The sequence below is a fragment of the Phycodurus eques genome, chromosome 2 (assembly GCF_024500275.1).
Source record: "Phycodurus eques isolate BA_2022a chromosome 2, UOR_Pequ_1.1, whole genome shotgun sequence".
NCBI lineage: Eukaryota > Metazoa > Chordata > Actinopteri > Syngnathiformes > Syngnathidae > Phycodurus > Phycodurus eques.
The window spans coordinates 18646959-18669487 of record NC_084526.1 but is presented as its reverse complement, the minus strand read 5'-3'; the positions used below and the strand labels follow the sequence as shown (position 1 = coordinate 18669487).

The 22529-nt window shown below is 40.9% G+C and overlaps 1 protein-coding gene across 1 annotated transcript in view; it reads right to left on the bottom strand.

The window, feature by feature from the left end:
* Positions 1-9534: 9534 nt before the first annotated feature.
* Positions 9535-22529, bottom strand: part of tox3 (TOX high mobility group box family member 3) — a 93367-nt gene continuing 80372 nt past the window's right edge. Inside the window, exons 4-7 of the mRNA XM_061701883.1 lie at positions 11572-11835; positions 11242-11472; positions 10463-10543; positions 9535-10376 (exon numbers count right to left, since the gene is read on the bottom strand). Coding sequence (XP_061557867.1) covers positions 9615-10376; positions 10463-10543; positions 11242-11472; positions 11572-11835 — 1338 coding nt within the window. The 3' untranslated portion in view covers positions 9535-9614. The remainder of the gene's footprint in view (positions 10377-10462; positions 10544-11241; positions 11473-11571; positions 11836-22529) is intronic.

Sequence of the window (22529 nt, the reverse complement as noted above, 5' to 3'; positions counted from 1 at the left end):
ACTCTGGGCATATTACACTCCACAGTCTCCACTCGGCTACAGCGCACCTGTTTTTTTCTGCTGAGATCAATAAAATGTGTTTCCCTTCAGCTTGCTCTCATTAACAGCAGGATGAAGCATATTAGAGCACTATCAATCACCGGACTGCTGTGTTCCCACGTGGCGGCTTTGCTCTGCATTAAGCAGAAAGATGAACACAACGTCAGAGCAGCTCCGATGACTGGTGACATCATTGTCATCGTCAGCAACAACATCATCAAACCTTGTACATTTGTTATTGTTAGGTCACCGGCTAGTTCCTTGTTTGGGGAGGATGACGAACTGATGGGCTGGGCAGTGCCATTTTGGTGTAGTTGTGGTGTGCGGCTACTCTTCCACCCAGATGTCACACCTCTATAAAATGTCGGGGAAATCATTTGTTTGCCTTATCTTGCTGTTTGTCTGTCCAACCTCCTCACCGGTATCTCCTTGAAGCTCGGGTCCTCTGCCAGAAAGCCTGCGAGCTTGAGGGTTCTGCGCAGGATCTTAACTGTTTTTAAGTATTGCGCTCTTCTGGACGGAGATGTCAGATGTTGTTCCTGGTATCTGCTGGAGCCATCCTCCCAACTTGGGGGCTACCTCCCCCAGTGCCCCGATCTCTACGGGAACCGCTTTTGCCTTCACCATCCACATTTTCTCGAGTTCTTTTTTCAGTCCTCGGTATTTCTACAGCTTTTCGTGCTCCTTTTTGCTATCACTTTCTACATCCATCAAGACCGCTGTCTGCTGATAGGTATCCACCACCACCATGTCCAGCTTGTTAGCCCATCACCAGTCTGCCAGTCTGGATCTGGAAGTCGCACAGAATCTTGGCCTGGTTGTTCTCGCTTTGAATAAATGTCTCACTATTGAACAATGCCTGATAGTATAGTGACTCTGAAAATAAATACCTATACTGTATCTGCACCTATTCAGACACTCGCCAAAATGTAATGGCCTGCTCTGTCAGTGTTTGTGGTGATGTTGGCAAAAGAGGAGGACCTTAGCGCAGAGAGGCAAGGCAGGATGAATCTCAAGAAAATGATTTATTTTCAAAAACACAAAAATGCAACAAAGGCAAACATCAAAATCAAAAATAACTACATTATGGAAGTCCCAAAAATCCGGATTGAAAGTAACAAAGAAACACAAGGAAACAAAACACTCACCACAACAGGAAAACATGACAAAACTAGAAACATGACTTGCAGAAACAATGACCCAATACCAACTGAACCAACCCCGGGAACTAAATACAAATTGACGAGACAACGAGGCACACCTGGACAAGACACAAGTGACTGGAGGGAGCTGACTGGTTGACACGAGGTAAAGGGCTGACGAGAATAAGTGGAGACAAAAACCAAAGACGAGACATGAACACGGAACACAACAGAACTTTACAAAACATGAAACAAACTACATGTTATTCAAATCAAGTCAACAAAAGCACATCCTCGTTCACACTTTCCTCAAACAGTTGCCTCCACTCTATGCTTGAGCAAACTTTGTCAAAAGTGCATTTGGACATATAAAAGCCTCCCCTGAAATAAATGCCTCAATAATTACCAGACACCTGGTGTCATTGATGGCATGTGCCATCCCGCTACAAAATTCCATGAATATCGTTTGTCGTACAATCCTGCTAACTGTAGCGGCCCAATAGTATATAGTATTTCCTCAAATAGGCCTCCACTGTAATAGATGGGGTTGCCTTAATTAATCGCCGGGTGCCACTCGAAACAACTAAATACCTCTCCTCCAATTTCACATGGCAACATACTGTATGTATCTGTTTTAAAAATGCATTTGGAAAAATAAAGGCCTCTCCACAATGGAAACCTTACGAATAGATGCCTGATTCGAAAGATGCCACCCTTTATTTTTAATTTTTTTGCACACCTCTATCTTTACGACAACTGTATTTCCTCAAATAGTAGCCTCAAGTCTTATAAGGTGCCGTGTTCAGTGATGACATATACTGTATGTTAAATTATAAAGTGTATGATTTTGGTTTATGTGTCAAAAAGTGATTCAAGAAATATAATTTCATACAGTGAAAAGATGATTTGCACATCTCCACTCTTACCGCTAATAAATGCCTAGTAATTATGGTAGTTGAGTAAATAAACCCCCCTCCACCCACCCAGATGCTATTTGACAGAATAGAGTCTGTCATTGTAAGTAATACAATCACAGGATGACCTAATTGTGCCCCTCCTCCTCACGCTGGAGAGTAAGTGCAGAGTCAGATGTGCAGGCAAAGGGATTTTGTATTTTAATGATTTATTTGACTCTTTTGTCGCTTTCCCGTCCGGCGCACACAAACAATGCGAGCGCCACAAAAGCGCTGCTAACACTGACCATCTGACAGCCAGGAGGCCCACGCCCACCGGCCGCCCTGCTTCATCACAACATCTCTAACTCAGCGTTTTTTTTTTTTTCTTGTTGCTTGTTTGTTCTGCTGGAGGATGTGCGCAAGCCAATTGACCCCGTAAGTCGAAAAGTGATGAGCTCCACCAATGGGACATTGGGACAACTCTGACATAAATAGTTGACTCCAGAGATTATCAGGTGCCAATTAAGGGTAAGGCTTTTATTCTTAAGGTCTACCAAGAGGACTGCTAAAGTATGACATGAATAGTCGACTACAGAGCGATTAGGTGTCAATTGAAGGTAAGGTGTTTGCTAGGTTTTTTTTTCTTTTCTTGCGCTGTTCGTGGCTAAGTGTGAAGCGGTTGGGATGAGAATCAACACCTCCAAATCTGAGACCGTGGTCCTCAGATAGAAAAGGGTGGAGTCTGTCATGGTGAAGAAGGAGCTAAACCGGAAGGCGAAGCTCTCGATTTACAGGTCGATCTACGCGCCCACCCTCACCCATGGTCACGAGCTGTGGGTCATGACCGAAAGAACAAAATCGCGAATGACTAAAATGAGTTTTCTCCACAGGGTGTCCGAGCTTCTCCCTGAGAGATAAAGGTGAGAGAAGCTCGGTCATCCGGGTAGGGCTAAGAGTAAAGCCTCTGCTCCTCCACCCGATGAGGTGGCTCAGGCATCTGGTTAGGATGCCCCTTGGATGGTGAGGTGTTCCTGGAACGTCCCACCGGGAGGAGCCCCCGGGGATGACCCAGGAAACTCTGGAGAGACTAAGGGCTCTATTTTCCTCACTAGCGCAAATCTGGCATAGCTCTGCAACAGGGCGGGTTAGACTGGGTTGTTGTAATCTCAGCCGGCGTATTTAACAAAAGAGGCTCTCTACGCCTATGGGAGTAAACACAGCTGACTTTATTCGCCACCAATTAATCGGCTTATTCATTCATTCCCTTTAAGTGAGGCGCAATGGCGGTCTCACATGAATGGAGAGAGCAATCTGCATTGTTACTTGGCCGGTGTGGCAAAAGACATCCCAATTAAATACAGGATGAGCTGGTGATAAAATGTCATGAAAAGCCTCCTAGAATAGCTGAACCTCATTTGGGGGTAGTCAGAGGCACTTAAAATGGTGGCAGGTAGGGGCTGACTCCTATTTAACATGAGTGAGAAAGTGATAGGATTCTGAACACAGCCATATCCCCAGTTAAAAGAGGGTGTGCATACTTGCACAACCACAGGATCTCAGTTGTTACTTCCCCTCTTAAAAAGATGTTTTTCTTCAATTGAGTTGCACAAGTTATAGGTCACATTAATGGTTAAAAAAAAATAAATTATTTAACTCGGGCTAATGTCACAAAAACCAGAAACAGGGGTGTGTAGACTTTTGAAGCCCACTATAGCTTTGTCTAACATCCATCCATCCATTTTCTGAACCGCTTCTCCTCACAAGGGTCGCGGGCGTGCTGGAGCCTATCCCAGCTATCATCGGGCAGGAGGCGGGGTCCACCCTGAACCGGTTGCCAGCCAATCGCAGGGCACATACAAACAAACAACCATTCGCACTCACATTCACACCTACGGACAATTTAGAGTCTTCAATTAACCTACAATGCATGTTTTGGGAATGTGGGAGGAAACCGAAGTACCCGGAGAAAACCCACGCAGGCACGGGGAGAACATGCAAACTACACACAGGCGAGGCCGGATTTGAACCCGGGTCCTCAGAACTGTGAGGCAGATGTGCTAACCAGTCGTCCACCATGCCGCCCTCATCAAATACAGTCAGACCAACATTTCTTTGAACTTAAGGCTGTTGACGGTGATTTTATTTATAGTACTTTTTAAAAAAACAAAAGATGTGCGCATATACATATTATTAATAATAAATGTAAAGTGATTTGACTTTTTATAAAAGTTAGCACAAAAAGTTCAAAGGGGAGAGAAGGGGTCTCAGTTTTAAAAGTAATGAATGTGTTTTACATAATAGTATCAATTGTTATATACTTGCACATACAGTATGTCAACAAATACAAAATAAGCTATAATTAATAAACTATAACTATTAATTAGTATAACAATTTGCAAAAAAAAATATATATATATATATGGTGCAATAATAAATATAATAATTAAATCATGATCATCGGAATTGATGTACCATGATATAGATTGTGGGGCTCGAATGAGTGAATAGAAAATACAATATTTTTATAGCGAGCTAGGCACCTGGCCACTCATGGAGGCATGACATCAACTGGAGCGGAGGCCACTCCTTTGTGGAACCATTCTTATAGCACCCTTTTGTGCATGGAGAGCATAAGTGATGGTGATTTTTTAAATATGTATGTAGCCCGAGTCAGGCGTTGTGAAAGAAGTTAATTTATTTCTCCGCTAAATGATGTGTTTTGAAACTGAGTCGTAACCTTTTGATTCGGGCGGCTGTGAGCTATTTGTCCACACACTGACCTGCTAGGCTCTGAGGGCTTCCAGGAGCAGCTCGGAGCTCTTCCATGCATTATTTATACAGACTCGGATGTGAATCTGCTCGGAATAATAATAACAGCCATTTCCCAGAGGCTCATTATTGTGTTTTTTAAAAGCGTGTGTTCGGTCACCATGGACACCAGGGCTCTTCCATCCTCTCTCTCTCTCTCTCTCTCTCTCTCTCTCTCTCTCTCTCGCATGCATTAATATTCAACTCACACACCCTGGCTCTTTTAATTTTCATCACATCATAAGGCTTTTTTTTTCTTCTTTGCTTGCTTCTTCACTAATCATGGCAAAAGAAATTGGCCTTTTTATTTGATTTTTCTCCCCCCACCACAGATACTCACAGGAAAACAAATTAGAAACATATTGAAGTCAGAGTCAATTCACACTGCTGATTTGTAAGTTGAAATCCTCTCAATTGCCTTTCGAAGAAGTAAAAAGAAAGGGGGAAAAGGACCCTTTCTGGGCAGCCTATTGTGAAGATATGATAATTATTGTTTACCAAGACCTCGATGCCCACCCCCCTCTCGCTCTCGTCCAAGCCTTGGGGACATGTTGGAAATGAAGCTATTCTGAAGGCAGTATTAAAGTGGAGGAGGGGGGCTGTGTTGTTATTATTATGATGAAGACAAGTAGCAGTTACATGCTGACCTTGTCCAGGAACAAACACAAAGGACGTCCATACACAAAACGGAAACCGATAAGAACATGAACATCAAGCAAAGTTTTGATAAAAACAGAGTAGGGCAGCACGTTAGCCTAGCGGTTAGCACATGTGTCTCAAAGTCTCGAGATTCTGGGTACTCCAGCTTCCGCCCACATTCCAAAAACATGTATATATAGTGGGTACGGAAAGTAGTCAGACCCCCTTAAAATGTTCACTTTTTGTTATATTGCAGCCATTTGCTCAAATAATGTAAGTACATTTTTTTCCTCATTAATGTACACACAACACCCCATATTGACAGAAAAAAAGCTGAATTGTTGCCATTTTTGCAGATTTATTAAAAAAGAAAAACTGAAATATCACACAGCCATAAGTATTCAGACCCTTTGCTCAGCATTTAGTAGAAGCACCCTTTTGCGCTAATGCGGCCATGAGGCTTTTTGGGAATGATGCAAAATGTTTTGGAAGACTGTAAAAATACAGTGAAAAACGTTATCGTGGGGATACGTTCCAGCCCCACCCGCAATAGGTGAAAATCTGCGAGTGAACATTTAGGAGAGAGAGCCTCTCAAATGCTGATTGAAGTTTTTATCCCTTGAAAACCGATCGTTGACTGGGGTTGTGTTGCTTGGATGCGCACCCGAACCAGTTTGGATTCCCCCCCAACGTGGACACCTGGGGCCACCGCTCCGTCCGCTACTCCCTTTGCATGCCAATGATATGCGATTATGTAACACTCAACTCAACAAGCAACAGCAAGTAGAGTATTAAAATTAGAGGTCAACAGTTCGATCCTCATGTCGATAATATTCATACTTTCCTATATGCACTGCTCCGAATTCATCAAATACATTCACTTATCTTCCATACCGCTTATCCTAACTAGGGTCGCGGGTGTGCTGGAGCCTATCCCAGCTAACTCTGGGCAAAAGGTGGGGTCCTCAGAACTGTGAGACGGATGTGCTAACCAGTCGTCCACCGTGCCGCCCTCATCAAATACAGTCAGACCAACATTTCTTTGAACTTAAGGCTGTTGACGGTGATTTTATTTATAGTACTTTTTAAAAAACAAAAGATGTGCGCATTCCTGAGTACTTCATATTGAAATCAACATCAAGATTATGAAAAAAAAAATGCTTTTGTATGAACTTGAGCGCAAAAGCAGTTGTTGACCACGTGGGTAGAGCTTATTTACAAAGTGTCATTGCCAACTACTCGCCTGGCACGCATGGAATTTTTCAAACAAACTCCCCCTCCAAATCCCTGGTGAATACAGAGATAAAATGCAGTTTTTTTCTGCTATTACATGACAACAGTATTTAGTGGGAGACCAAAACATTTAGAAAGTTTTTGCTTCCGTCTAAGATAAACTGTTGTTATAAAGTAAACATTGCAGCCGTTTAACGGCAGATTTATTCTTAGTCCGATTTTTCTGTATGGTTCAGACTGAGCTCCCCCACAGAACATATATTAAGTAAGGGAATGGAAGTGCAACTGCCTCGCTCTCTAATGTCATGTTGATGTCGTTCACCAACACAGTGGAGCTCAGCCTCAGGTGAGGGACATGATAGCTGGTGACATGCTCTGCACTTGTCTGCACTTTTCATTTCCCCAAAAAGATGACACTTTCCTGAAAAGAAAAGTTCATTCTCTATATTGTTCAATATTGTTATTAAATAAAATATACTGTATGCATTTTTGTGTTTATTTAGTTCCCTTACTGTACCCAATATGGACCGAACCATGACTTAAAAGCAAGGTAGAGAAGTAGTACCGAGTACTTTGCAATATGATTGATGTCTTCAAGAAGGTTTTCAACTGAAAACATGAATAAACTGTTGTTTGGCCATTTATCGCAAACATTTGAAAATGGGTCAAACAAACACATTTGGGTTTCATTCATTTCATCAGTGTTTATTTTCAGTAGCTAACAATAAGATCAAAGGTATAATAGCTCCTGAAACAAAAGGGATCCCTTCAAATAAATATTTGCGATTGATAGTTTAATTTTTGAACACACAGAAATATATAATACTTCATACAAAAAATTATGGCTACTGTCATATTAGATGTGATGGAATGTCTCTGGATGCTTTGATGACTCGTCTACTTGAATGGCAAAGCGAAGGTACAAAGAAAAACTGACTGCTGCTATTGTAACTCATAAAAAAAAGTAGAAAAAGAGCAGAAAATGCATTATATGATATAGCAATCCACAGGCCATTTGAACAATGTTTTCATTAAAGCCTCACATATTAAAACTTTACAACTGATATGAAAAATGTACAACATTTTCTTTTTTTGTGTGTTTGTAACTTACTTTAGGGTCGACTGTACAGCTGGCAAAAATACTTCCAATGCCTTTTATAAATCTTTAATTGATTTTCAGTTGGCTTTGGCAGTGCAACAGCAGACTGGCTCTGCTTTATTTTTATTATTCATTTATTTGTTTTTTCACAGCAAAAATACATCACTCACCTCGAAAGTGTCCACGTTTAGAGATGGATCATAAAATATCCCCTTTTTTGTTAGCCAATAAAACAAAAACATAATTTAACTGTTTAAACAACTGATGTTAAAAGTAATAACATTTTGAGGGTGTGGTGGGGCACTACCAGCCCCGCCTCTACAAAAACACTTACAGCAGATAACAGCTACACTTGGACAACATGGTGACACAAAAATGATCTTTTCGGTCTTAAAATGTCCTCCCCCAACCTGGACCAGTCCAATCGGAATGAGCCATTTGACCCTTTGTTGTCACCTCTGGTCCTCATAAATAAAGCTTCAGAGTTAAATAAAAACAGTGACAGACGCTGGCGTACCCGTTGACAAATTTAAGATGTCACAAACAAACGAGTACAGACACTCCCTTACTTACGAACATCAAACTTAATATACATTACGGACATCCAAAAACTTCTGTGTTAGTTAAAAATTTTATATATATATATATATATATATATATATGTATACACAAACACACTACTATATACTGCAAGTCTAAATTTTGAGTTGCGTACCTTAAGTGTACCACGTTTTGCCGCAACCCATGCTGAGCAGCACCCAGATCTACTGTAAAAGATGCAATTAAATGAAGAGCATGAAGAAGAGGAACGTGTTCCATCCAAGAAGTTTGAGATAAGAATGATATTTGTCTCACAGACTTATCTCCGTACGTTTGCGCTTCAGGACTCCAACACTGAAAGATTCTCAAAGGTTTCAACTAGTGTTCATGACTGTAACAACTGATGTATTTACGACGGGAAAAAGAGAAAAATGGTGCAAACTGCCTTGGATAATTTCTTCAGTATAGTGCTGTCGACCTCAAAAAAAGCCTCGGCTGTTAAAGAAACCCACACTGAAGAAACCCTGACTGACTAAACGCTGGATGACAAAGAGTATGAAGTTGCCGACACTCTCCCCCAGTAGTCACATCAAAGGTAAGACGATTTTATAACAGTGCATGGTGTGGTACCTTGACTTACGAGTCCATCAATCTACGAGTTGTCCAAACTTTGAGTCATCGCTCAGTCAATTATTTTGCTCAGTGTTGCGCGACAAAATTTGAAGTACGAACAAGATACGTGAATGTCGCATCTGCCCAGCATCCTGCGACTCACAATCGGAGACATGATTAAACTGAGTTACGAGCTGAGTCATTGAACAACTTCAACTCGTAAGTCAAGGTATTGTATTTGATATCAAAATGTGTTGTAGTATTAAGAACCACACACTCCTGAGATTGTATTGACTTTGTTTTCAATAAACAAGGTAAGCTAAGGAATACATGGCAACAATTGAAAAATGGCAAAATTACAATTTATGAACTTGAACGTAACTTGTTTGTAAGTTAGGGAGTATCTGTAAATGCCCTTGGACAACACCCGATTAACCCCTCTCCCCCATTGGCCTCACGTTTACATGCAAGTGCATATCTGCCTATACCAATGGACATCAGTTCTTCTTGGTATAACATTCTAAAACGTGACACACTTGTTAAGTGCAACGCTGAAAAGCAACAAGGACTGATGTTTTTATTCTAATGTCCTTGGAGGATTTTGGCTCAGAAAATACTGACTTGGGAAAGGACCTGGGCGTGGGTCTGGATCTGAGAGGGGTGTTGCGGCGGTGGAGGGTTCTGCTGCTGGGGGGCCGGCTGGGGGCTGCCGAGTGACGCAGAGCCCACAGAAAGGGGCGTACCGGGCGAGTGCTGCGGTGGGGAACACTGGGACTGGTGTTGTTGGAGATGTTGGATTTGCTGCTGATGCATTTGCTGCTGCATTTGCATGTGCTGCATTTGCAAGTGCTGCTGCTGCTGCTGTTGTTGTTGTTGGTGGTGGATGTGGTGCTGTTGGAGCTGCTGCTGGAGGTGGTGCTGGAAGTGCTGATGCTGCATCTGCTGCTGGATCTGTTGGTGGTGCATCTGCTGCTGCTGCATCTGGTGGTGCTGGAGGTGCTGCTGCATTTGCTGCTGCATGGTATGCTGCTGCTGATGTTGCATGGGCGGGCTCATCTGGGACACGGGTGCAGGATGCGGCATGGTCACGGCGGAGCCCATCTGGCCGAGCATTTGGGGCATCCCCGGGGACATGTTCTGGTGGGAAACAGTGACTGAGGTGACGATTGGACTGCCTCCTAGTCTCATCTGTAGGGGTTTGGGGGCGATGGCTCGGGGTAGGGCTTGCTGGAGGGCCTGTGAGGCCGAAGGCATGGAGGGGTGCTGATTGAGAGGCGAAGGCATTACCAGGCCCGGAGAGAGGCTGGTGGAGGCCAGGGTCTGCTGCACAGACCGGATCGTCTGCGCCTCTGCGGATTCCGCCGCCGCCTGAACCCAAGAAAAACAAGTACTAATCAAACAATTGAGGTGTCACAGTGCAGCATTTTTTTAGGGTAAAGAAAGAAATATCTCACCTTGGAGACCAGACTAGCGCGATATGCTGCCAGGGCCTTCAAGTACTCCTTCTTGGCAGCTTCTGTTTTGCTTTTGTACACCTGCAATGACACAACAACAGAGATCAATCAGCGAACAGATTTGGACATCATATTAGAGGGATGCCAAAAGTTCATTTCCACCAAGCAGTACAGTCATTGTTAAGAGTCCCAGAATGGACAACCCGTACCATCTCCTCAAAAAGCTCTTTCTTCTGGCGCTAAACACACTTCTATGTTACAAATGTATGTAGTTCATATACGCATACCGCCATGCATGAACCATTAACGGAACAACTGGTTCTTGAATGCGTCTTCAAAAAGAAAAAAAAATGTTATTTAAAGAAGGAACAGTCCTTGAGAAGGCTGGTTCCTGAATGAGACTTGATAGGGAAAATTTGGTTCTTCAAATATCTCATAAGGAACAACTGGTTCTTCAAAGATCTTTTGGAAGGAACAATGGGTTCTTTCAGGGGGACCAAATTAATGTCTTTAAGTCTTTGAAAGGAACTTTTTTTTTTTTAAAAGAAACATTTCATTCCCAAGAGACTTTTTTAGTGGCAACAAACCACAAACAACCTTTGAGAAAGAAACAACAGGATCTATAGAGTACTGATCAGCCAAGTACAGAAGGGAGACTGACAAACCCTAAAAATGATTTTAACGTTGGAGTTTACATACTATAGGACAGAAATACTAATGAAGAGCATTGCTTTCTCTGTCAATGACAACAGTCATTAGTCATAATCTGCTGGATGTACCTGTTTTTGCTCCTCCCCAAGACCGTCCCACATGGACGCTACGATCTTGGATACTTCGCCAAAGGTGGCGTTGGGGTTCTGACCCTTGATGGCGGCCTGCGTGTCTCGGAAAAATAGAGCGTAAGCCGACACCGGCTTCTGAGGCTCGTTGGGATCCTTCTTCTTTTTCTTTTTGGGCGTCTTGGGCTTTTTAGTGGGATCGATGGGTGCCGGTCGCTTTTCGCCGACCACCTGCAATTATGGATGATGGATCTTGCTCAGATACATATACATATTTACAGAAATGTCTACAATTTAAGCTTTTTAGCAGACATCTGACTACTTCCTCACCCTGTTGCTGTCGTCTTGGTCATCTTCGTTGATGGAGCTGGAGGGTGACGGTGTAGCGGACTTGCTGGCCGGTGGCGATGGCGAAGTGTGGACAATGCTGTGTCCGCCCATGTTCAGGTTCAGTTGCGTGTTGAGATGTGACTGGTTGATGGTGGTCAGCTGATTCCGCGAGATCATCCCGTTGGGGCCGCTCATATTGGCGATGGACTTCATCAGCATGGCTGGGTTAGCCGCGTAGTGGCGGAGATGGGCTGGTCCAACATTCTGTGAGCGTGACACCAAAGGAAAGCGAGGCATAGTTAATAGGGTAATGCAGTATCGATCCTCCGCTTTCGTGTTAATTTGGATGTTGCCGTGCATGCCAGCTCAATAGTCCGCATCTCCGTTCAAGTGAGGAAATGGATTGTGGATTTTTATGTGATAGGTCAAGTGTCACAATGTGCTTGGTTATTATACCATGATGAATTATTATGACTCAAGCCAGTGACAGATCAGACACGCTTCTTACGTGAAGTATTTTTGTATTAAAATCTGTAACAAAGCTGTTTAGTACATTATTAAGGAGACTCAAGTCTATTTCCTCAATGTGCTTCTTCATAACATGTACAAAATGATGACGACTGTTTATACCTCTAACAACATAGTGCAATTAATGACAATTGAAAGCCATTCTCTCCACACTGATATATTCATTACCAATCACAGTAATCAAAAAGAAGGAAAGTCTTGAAAGACTTGGAGAAAGAAAAGAGGTTCCTGAAATAGTCTATGAGAAGGAACAACTGTTCTTGAATGAGCCTTCTTGAAATAATCTTTGCAAAGAACCGTGTGTTTCTTGGAAGCCTTGGAGAAGGAACAACTGATTTTTGAAAGAGTCTTTGAGATGGAGAGAGCGGGTAGGAAAATCTCACTATTGGAAATGTTTATCCGAAGGAATAACTGGGTTTTGAAAGAGCCTTTAAAAAGCAACAACAGGTTCTTGAAAGTCTTTAGCCTGAACTGGGTCTTGAAAGAGCCATTGAGAAGGAACAACAGGCTCTTGAAAGTCTTTGATCTTTGAAATGGAACTGGGTTTTGAGAAGGAACTACAGATTCTTGAAAGAGTCTTTGAGACGGAACGACTGGGTTTTGAACAATTCTTTGAGAAGGGACAACAAATTCTTGAAGTGCCTTGTGCAAGGTACATGTTTGCACAGGTTAGCATTGATTGCAGCTAAGTTGAAAACAGCAGCCTTCCCAAAGGGCTGCTTGATCAGAGAGCTGACATGTGGAACAGAAGAGGAAATTTGAGCGCAACACAAGAAGATGATTTGTTCCCTTTGGCTGAGTCCATCTGGTATTCAGCAGCACAAACTCAATCTCTGCCTAAATCAACACATCATAAAGCAACACATGAGGGCTTTATTGAACTCACCCATCGTGCAGGAATATTGTAACACCTTTTAAGGACACAGACATGTCACTTCTTTCTTATCATGACTACAATCTGTGGAGTGAAGGAAGGTGGAAAGTGTCTATTTATATATGACAGGAAAATGCTGTGGAAAAAAAAAAGTTTTCTCCCAAATAAAAAATACACACGCAAGCTTGAGAGCATACTTGCATGTACACCTCGCTTCCAAGTGCTTACTTTACTGAAAACATGATGGGTTGCCGTTTGTGCCGTAAAAACACACATGCTGAGCTCATTAGTCGCGGCCATCTGTATGGCAGTGATGCAGGCTGGGCAATGAGCCGTTGCACTGTTTGTTTGGAATATGCTGATTACCTCAAAATGCTCCTTAAACATTGAGGATTGTTTTTTTTAAACGCTAACCAATACAGTGGAACCTCTAAAGTCAAACGCCCTTAAACTGGAATCGGCAAACTTTTGTCCTCAAGGGCCACATTTTTTTTTTTTTTTAAATGGACCAGGTTATTTGTAGATGAAGTTGAGAAAACAGTTACAATATTTATATAAAATACTTAATTTTACTTATAAAATCAAAATTCACTCGTTTTAAATTGTAAACTGTACTATTAATTTAATTATTATTAATTACTTAGCCGATTGTTTGATGATTGATTGTATTTAATAAAAAAGTTTGATGTATATGTAAAATTGTCTAATTGACATTTTTTTTATATTTACAATAAATGAATTAACCATTTATTTAATGGAAATGAATAAAACATAAATACATACATTTTAATTAACCGATTTAAAAAATAAATAAATAAATAAATAAAAACAGGACTCTTTATAATGTAAATGGTAGATCACTGAGCCGCATTACAGAACTGTAATTATGACTTTCCTATGACCTTAGCATAGGTTAGTTGGATCCGTCCTACGTACGAATTCATCACTTGCGTAGGACGTGAACTTTACCATGTATGTTGCAGTATGGTCCTTTTTGTGTTCCATGATTATCATCACACCTTGTTGCCATCACTTGTACCCTTCTGTCATGGCATTACGGGAAAAAAAAAACAGAGAAAAAAAAAAACGTCCTGAATTATACTATTTAATTACAGCTTATGCACATCTTATCTAATATTCTATCGCATACATTTTTACTATATGTCAAAAATTGTTAGTTTATAGCGATCGTACTGTATTTTAATGGGTTTTTACGTTGAGATATTTTTTTCTATTCTAAACTATTAATAAAAAAATAATGTATTTGTAATTGCATTTTTCTTGTGTTGAAATAGTTTAGAATATTTTTTTAAAAGTGTGTTTGAATATGTTTCAATTTGATTACAGCGTGTGGCAGGGGTATTTTAAAATGTTTTTAGTATTTATTCAATATTTTCTATAAATTTTCATGCTTGGAATTTTTTTCTCATGCTTGCAATGTCTTTTCTTTTGTTCAAATACATTGACAGGACGTTTAAAAAGTCTGTTTAAGTTACAGTGTGATTAAAGTATGTGGAAGGGGCATTTTAAGGCATTCATGATGGCATCAGTTTGGCTCTGGAGCATCCACTTTTTATGCTGCCTATCTTCAATAGGGTCATGGATAAGCCAGAGCCTATCTCCGCTGACTTGGGGCGAGAGGCGGGGTACACCCTGGCCTGGCCGCCAGCCAATAGCAGGGCTCTGGAGCAGATCAATTCTATTACAATGGATTTCTATTGGGGAAAAAAAAGGTCTTGAAATTACAACAAATTGGAAAAGATGTACTTACTGCATTGCATGTGTGTTACTTGCCCGCAGATGGTAGCAAAAACAATGAATGCAGGGTGTTTGCTATCAACATGTAACGATAACAGCTAACAAATCATCTAGGCTAGCAGTCGCCTCGAGTGCGCTTAAATGGAACGCTGCCGGTTTATGTGGCCCGTCGCCTCTCGTTTGCATTTTGATTGTGGGATTGTTAGAAGTCCCAACAAGATGTTTTGATAGCCATTGTAAATCTGCAAATAAGTCCTTATCTCCAGCTTTCAGCAGCCAAACAAGCGGCAATGTCTCAAATCAATACATGTTAATTCAATTTGTAATATTCCACACATTAATGAAATGAAGGGGTAAAAATGACTTATTTGGTGCATTTCTGTTGCCGAATGAAAGCAATAAAATGAAATCAATTTTTTTCTGGGCTTGGATGACACTCGTGCGATAGATATGCTTCCAACAAAGGTATCACAAAAATAAAAAAGAAAATCAGAATTGGTGGAGACTTTATGAACAGTGGCCACATGCACTAAGCTGTAAGAGCACTGAAAAGAATGTTAACAAGTTCAATTTCCATTCAATCAATGGGCAGAGCTCTTGGAAATGTTCTTTGGCGGCAGAGGGCTAGAAATCATCTATATGGTAATTATGGGTGGATGAATCCCCCAGTAACTTTCGCCAGCATGAAAGGTCAGTCCTATTAAAGATAGTTTATCAGGGCTCTGCACATATTCCTTTACTTGGCTTCTAAATGGCAACATAATTTTTATTTTTACACACACACACACACACACACACACACACACACACACACACACACACACACACGTCCCCTCCCCTTCCATTTTCAGCAACTGTGCTTTAGATCCACTCTTTAAATCCACTCTTTTAAATTGATGTACAGCCAAATGAGAAAAATGCAATAGTGAATAGTGGTAAAGGCTACAATGCAGGGCTGGGGTCATTTACTGTAAGTCCTCCAAGAGCCATACTACACTTATGAAAAAATATGACGTAAGAATCAAACATAATAAATTATTATTGCCTGAATAGCTATAAACGGCACCGACACTGACTAGGGGAATGAAGTGAAAGAAGTAACAGAAGCCACTTTTCCGTATCACTTTTCTCATTTGCATAAACGGCACTAAAACGAAAAGTTGGGACAAAGTAAGCCCGCAAATATCTAAAGCCCCTTTCACACTGTCTGTAAAAGCTGGAACTTTCCACTTTTTTCCAATTTCTTCTGTATACACCAAAATGGAATGGGCGGAACAGTCAACCCTGGATTTTCCTGCCTTTGGAGGTAATATCAGAAGCCCCTTTCAGATTGCCTGTAAAAAATGCCATTAAAATCTGATACTACTCCAGGCAGCAGAATTTATTCACTGTGTCATGACCCGACACAAAATAGGGAAACGAATTCGACCCGGCAATTTTCCAACTTCTGAGGTAGTATCAGAAACCTTTTTACACTGACTGTGAATGCTGACATTTAATCTTTTACCTATATTGTGGTAATGTACAAATGTCACAAAAATTGAATGGGGGAAACAAAGATAAGATGGCAGTTTTATGCCTTCTGAAGAAGTGCCAGAAGCCCCTTTTACACTGCCTGTAAAAGCTGTAATTTTTAGCCTTTTTTCTGTGATCCTGTTTTGTGTAATCAACCCTGAAACGCATTGCAATGTGGGGAGCAAGGTCAACCCGGTGTTTTTCTCCCTTTGAGTTAGTATCAAAAGCCCCTTTCACATTACCGGTAAAAAGCAAGGCATTTTCCAGGCTTTTTCCTGTGTCACCATGATGATGAATTTTTCACCTCTTTTAGTACTATCAAACCCCTTTCTTTTACAGTCAGTGTGAAAGGGGCTTGACATTTGTTTCTGTATGAACATCAACAAAACAAAATGGGGGCGGGGGGGACAAAGTCAACCCAGCAATTATCCACATTCTTCGGTAGTATCAGAAGCCCCTTTCACATTGTACCTTATACCAGATGGACTCAACCAGAGGGAACAAATCATCTTCTTGTGTTGCGCTCAAATCTCCTCATCCTTTTCCAATGTTGCTTGCCACAACATGGACAAGGAGAACAAAGTTGACCTGGTGACTTTATGCCTTCAGAAGGAGTATTAGAAGAGCCCCTCCAGGCTGCCCATAAGAGTAATCATTTTCAACCTATTTTCTGTATTGCTGTTGTGTATGAACGTAATTTCTAAGAATTATATCTGCCAACTATCCACTCCCCCTAATCTTCCAGATGCATTATACGCATTTAAACATTTTATTGTGATTCTGTGGTAAATCACACAGAAGGTCAGGCCGAGATTCATTCATTACAAGTATTGCACAGCCGTATGAATATCTATAATTTCTGACTGAGCCCACGTTTCACTCAAGCTCTCTGTCAAGGGAACCAAAGAAAAGGAAACAAAAATCCACTCTTTTAAATTGATGTACAGGCCATGTCAAATCTTCATGGTAGGCTGATGTGATGCTTTCTGTTACAAAGCTCATGGTTGACTGGTGAATAGTGACACTATTATAGTGTCCACATGGCATCAAATCGCAAACAACACGTTGAAAAAATTTTGGCATTACTGACAACTTTCATTGTAGTCATTTTAAAGCAAGGAACCATATTGGGTTGGTTCAAGTTCATGCAATTTTTAACATTTGGAAATTACAGCACATTGAAAAAATCTCTCTCTCTCTCTCTCTCTCTCTCTCTCTCTCTCTCTCTCTCTCTCTCTCTCTCTCTCTCTCTCTTCTATATATATATATATATATATATATATATATATATATATACACACACACACACACACACACACACACACACCGTATTTTCACGACCATAAGGCACACTTAAAAGTCTTACATTTTCTCCAAAATGGACGGGCCGCCTTATAATGCGGCGCGCCTTATGTGTGCACCGATTTCCAACATCTATAAATGTTGTTGTGTGATGAGCTTGACTTTTTTTTTTAAGCATTTACTGCCGACACGCTGCTTACACAGAGGAAAAGCGGACGTGGCAGAGGACAGGGGAGGGTGCGTGAAGGAGGACGCTAAAGCCATGCCCCTGCGCCGGGGTTTTTTTTAATATTTTTTTACCGCTTGACTGACTGGGAGCATTTGCATTGTGCAAAAAAACATCGGTGTGGCTAAAGACCTCCAAAAATGTCACCTATGAAGCGACAAGCTTACGAAGCACAGTTTAAACTGCAAGCTATCAGTTAAGCGGAGGAACATGGGAATCGAGCAGCCGCGAGAGAATTCAAGGTCAACGAATCCATGGTTCGCAAGTGGAGGAAGCAGGTAAACGAGTTTCGCCAAGTCAAGAAGACGAAGCTGAGTGTCCGCGGAAAAAAAGGAAAAACAAAACGCGGAAACAAGACGAGGTGGCCCGAATTGGAAGACCAACTCGAGCAATGGATTAATGAGCAAAGAACAGCTGGGAGAAGCATCTCTAGTCACCATTCGACTGAGTGCAATAATTCGGGGCTTGCCATCATTCCAGGAGGCTTGACGAACCACTGGACATCCGTGTAAACAGGGCGTTCAAAGTTAAGTGAGCGGCGTGGGAGCCATGGATGACAGATGTCAAACACAGCTGTACTAAGACTAGGAGGCAGCGCCGGGCGGGTTATGCCACAATTTGGGAATGGATTGTGGATGCTTGTTCAAGCTTTCGCACAGCAATGAGACTGACTCGGACCAGGCGTGTTTGATTGAGAACTTGCCCAGCTGTTCATTTCGGATACAGAAGATGAGGACTTTGATGAATTTGTGGATGAGGATTGATAAAAAAATAACGTGAGTACATTGTTAAATACTTCAATAAAGTACAACCGAAGTCAGTTTTGCTCCCACTGCCTTTTTAAAAACATTGTTTTAGCGTGCATGCATGCTACCGTATGTTTTAAGCTAGCGTATGTTTTACCATGCCTGCGCCCAATAATACGGTGTATCAGAAGCCCCTTTCACATTGTACCTTATACTTGTGTATGTGTTAAATACAGAAATAGACCCCGTAACTGAGACCGCGCCTTTTAATACGGTGCGCCCTGGTCGTGAAAATGCGGTATATATGTATATATACATACACACACTGTATATATAGTATATATTATATTGGCATACATAAATATATTTTTTTTATATTTAAACAAGTATAAAAAGCTAAAATAAATAAGTAAGTACTGGTAATATAAAATAAAAAGACAAATATGTAATTACATAACAAATGAGTAATTACACAATAAAAATATATTTTAAAAACTATAAAAATAGATAAAATATATATAGATGTAGATGGTAGACAGGATTATAATGAGGAGGATAAAATGTAATTGCCATGGGAACCCCAGATAACCTACATTGTTAGACATTTCATAGGGTTTTTACAGTAACAGGCAACAGTGACCACTGAAAAATCACTTACAAAACTGGGAAGAGAGAAGTCAGAATTGGATTCTGGAGTTATGCGCCACTTCATACGTTGTACTTATCCAACAGCCGCATCTCATTCCAAGTATTGAGCAGTATTTGCTGTTGGTTAGCTTACTTGAATCAGGTGACACTCTGTGAAAGCAACTAGGGCTCCTGTCTTTTGACCTCTACAATGAGCTTCCTCCAATGAAAACATACTGTGAATACCACGTGTATACAATAGAAGCATATACTTATACATATACAACAATGCTTTACTGCAATGGTGCCACATTGTTCATTCATTCATCTTCCGTTCCACCTGTCCTCACCAGGGTCGCGGACGCGCTGTAGCCCATCCCAATCAACTTCGGACGAGAGGCGGGGTACACCCTGAACCGGTCGCCAGCCAATCGCAGGGCACATACATACAAACAACCATTCGCACTCACATTCACACCTACGGGCAATTTAAAGTATTCAATTACCCTACCTTTCCGCCACATTGTTATGTTCAGTATTTTTACACAATAGATTTTTATGATGTCTTTTGTGAAGACGTGTCTTGTTATTTACACTCTTGTATCAATCACAGCCGAAAGTCACCTGATAACTATTAGCTTAGTTTCACTTAGCATACGGCAGGACTGACCAGGATGTCACTCACTCTATCACACACAACCCACAGACAGGGTTAGGATTTAAAAAAAATCTATTGTAATCCGGTACATCCATCCATCCATTTTCTGAACTGCTTATCCTCACTAGCATCGCAACAATGATACAGTAGCCTACCTTACTTGCATTGCGTGACGCACAGAGCCAAAGGCGGGTTACACAATGCGAGAAGAAGCACAACACAGATCTTTCCGTTCATCTATGACAAGTGCTTCCCTAACACTATCTTTAGCAGTTTCTCTTTTCTTAGGACCATCGTGGCTCTTTAGCACTCATTTTGCAAAAGTTCAGCATGACGACAGCGTACCTACTTCTGTGTTAATTCATAAACGACGCGTCGAAAGTAGTTTTTGCTTTCAGGTATTTCATACGTCCCACCAGAAACTGGTGATAATGTCATCTAATTATCTAATTGCGGGACGCCATGTCGCTTCGTGAAAGCGCACACTATTGCAGTAATATACCACCTTTGCTGTATTCTGTGTGAAGGGCACGTGGATAAATGACATATCGTGTTATAGCTCTGATTGTGCAATTTTGCAGGATTTCTGGACATAACTGAGCAGGAAGCAAAGAAGACAAATGAAAAATGTAATTACAATATTGTGCTATTTGTTTGTTGGTCCCTACAGCCATAACAAAGACATGATCTTGTAATCATGTACATAAGCTTGTCATTCCTTTATCAGCGTGCTGACAAGAATGACAAAACACCCCTCTCAGGCCCTCGTACATCAATGTCTGCAAACTGAGACCAGCGCTTATCTCATTTAAAAAGTTTCCTCTTGGAGATTTAAAAAAAAAAAAAAACAGGTGAAAGGAGTGACGATACCTATTGTGGAAAGACTTTTGGGGAATCAATCCCATTTCAGGAGAAAAAGGAGGACCCTCGCCAATTCATTTTCCTGCAAAAGAATGTGTGATGACCGATAACGAGCAGCAACCTACTTTCTCAGCTTTGAAATAAGAGTCCAATCAGACACATGAGCCATGCAAATGGTCTCAAAGGAGGAATAAATGCTGGGGAATCAAAATCTAATTCTCCAGCAAGTTGTGAGAATGGTCTGGAATGTAATTGTGTCAAGGTTCCTCCAGATGTACCAAGCTTAACTGACCATGAAATGAAAATTCTTTAGGCACAAGCCTTGTGGGGCCCTCGCTTACTGTACTGGATGTTTTAAAAAAGCAGCAATTATCTTGTGGGTCCTGGAGCAAAGAGGCAGGGAAAAGGAGCTGTTAGAGTTTATCGCCCTTCTCCCCTTATGGAATGTAAATAAATGCAATGGAACCTGGAAAAAATATGCCTTGATAGTCAAACAAATCTTGTAGTTGAAACTGGCAAATCTTGAGGACTTCAGCATTTGAGGGATTAGGTAGTTTGGCTTTTGAAGTGTCTTTTTTTGTGATGTCACCACAGAAGTCTAACAACAAGGAAAAGTGTGATGATAACAAAAAATGACCCTTATCGCTGCTTGGTAAAATTTCGCTAAACTAAAGCATTAAGTTGTTTGTATTTTAGTTTTATTATACAGTGGTTAATTTGTCCTTATACTTGTATGACTACTACAAATGTTAACAAGTTACTTTTTAAAATTGCCTGTACAATTAAATAAAGTTTTTCTTTAATAAATGAATTCACTTTCCGAAGGGAAAATTGATATTAAAGGTTCAACTGTACACGTAATGGTAATGAGATTCAACAAATGTGTGTGCATACCTCTACAGGCTTCCCTTCAACTCATTTCTGATACTTAGGAAAGACATTAAAATGGTTCGCGGCACCTCAGTATCATCATTATCTGGACCAATCATGCTTTTATCCTTTTGCATCCACTTCCCTAAACGAATCTGTCGTTTTTTTCGAATAGTCAAGCAGTCATCCAGCTGACATTTCCATTTTTCCTCCTCAGTGCTTCTACCCGCCGTGGCATTTAAGAACACCTTTTTCCAACATGAGACAACAATCTCACAGGCCTGCCCGTTACTCTGCGATTGAGCATCTCATGTCAAGGAAAAGGATGTATGAAAAACATACATAGCTTGAGTTCACCTCTAACAATCTGGGTTTTGCCTCAAGAGATTAGTACGTATGTTGCAATAGCAGCGGGTTTATCGGAACGGTACAATGACTTGATGAAAAAAAAAAGTGCACTGAAGACGTCATTTAATGAAACAATATTTTCATTGTTCTCCTGACTAGTTTTGCAAATGGGCAATTTATTCAAAGTTGGACAAAGTTAGAAATGTATAGTAATTGGAATTGGTCAATTTGGATGATTGTATAAAAACAAATATGAAAAATTTATTTTGTAACAAGTAGGATCAGAAACCTCTGTCACACTGCCTGGCAAAGAATAATTTTCCCATCTTTTTAATATCGTCATTGTTCTGTATGAATGGCAACGACACGGAATGGCGAGTTGAGGTCGACTTGGCAATTTTCTGCCCTTGGAGGCAATAGCAGTAGCCCCTTTCACACCTCCTGTGAAATCTGACAATTTTTTACCTTATATCATGAAAATTAATTGGCTTTCACTTACTTTATTTGTGAATATGACTTCAATCAACTGTTTCCCCTGCTAGTAACATAAACAGCAATTATGTCATAGGGTACACTACATTAATAAATATTTTGTTTATTTCTTTTCAAATATGCTGCGACGGGTTGGGGACCAGTCGAGTTACC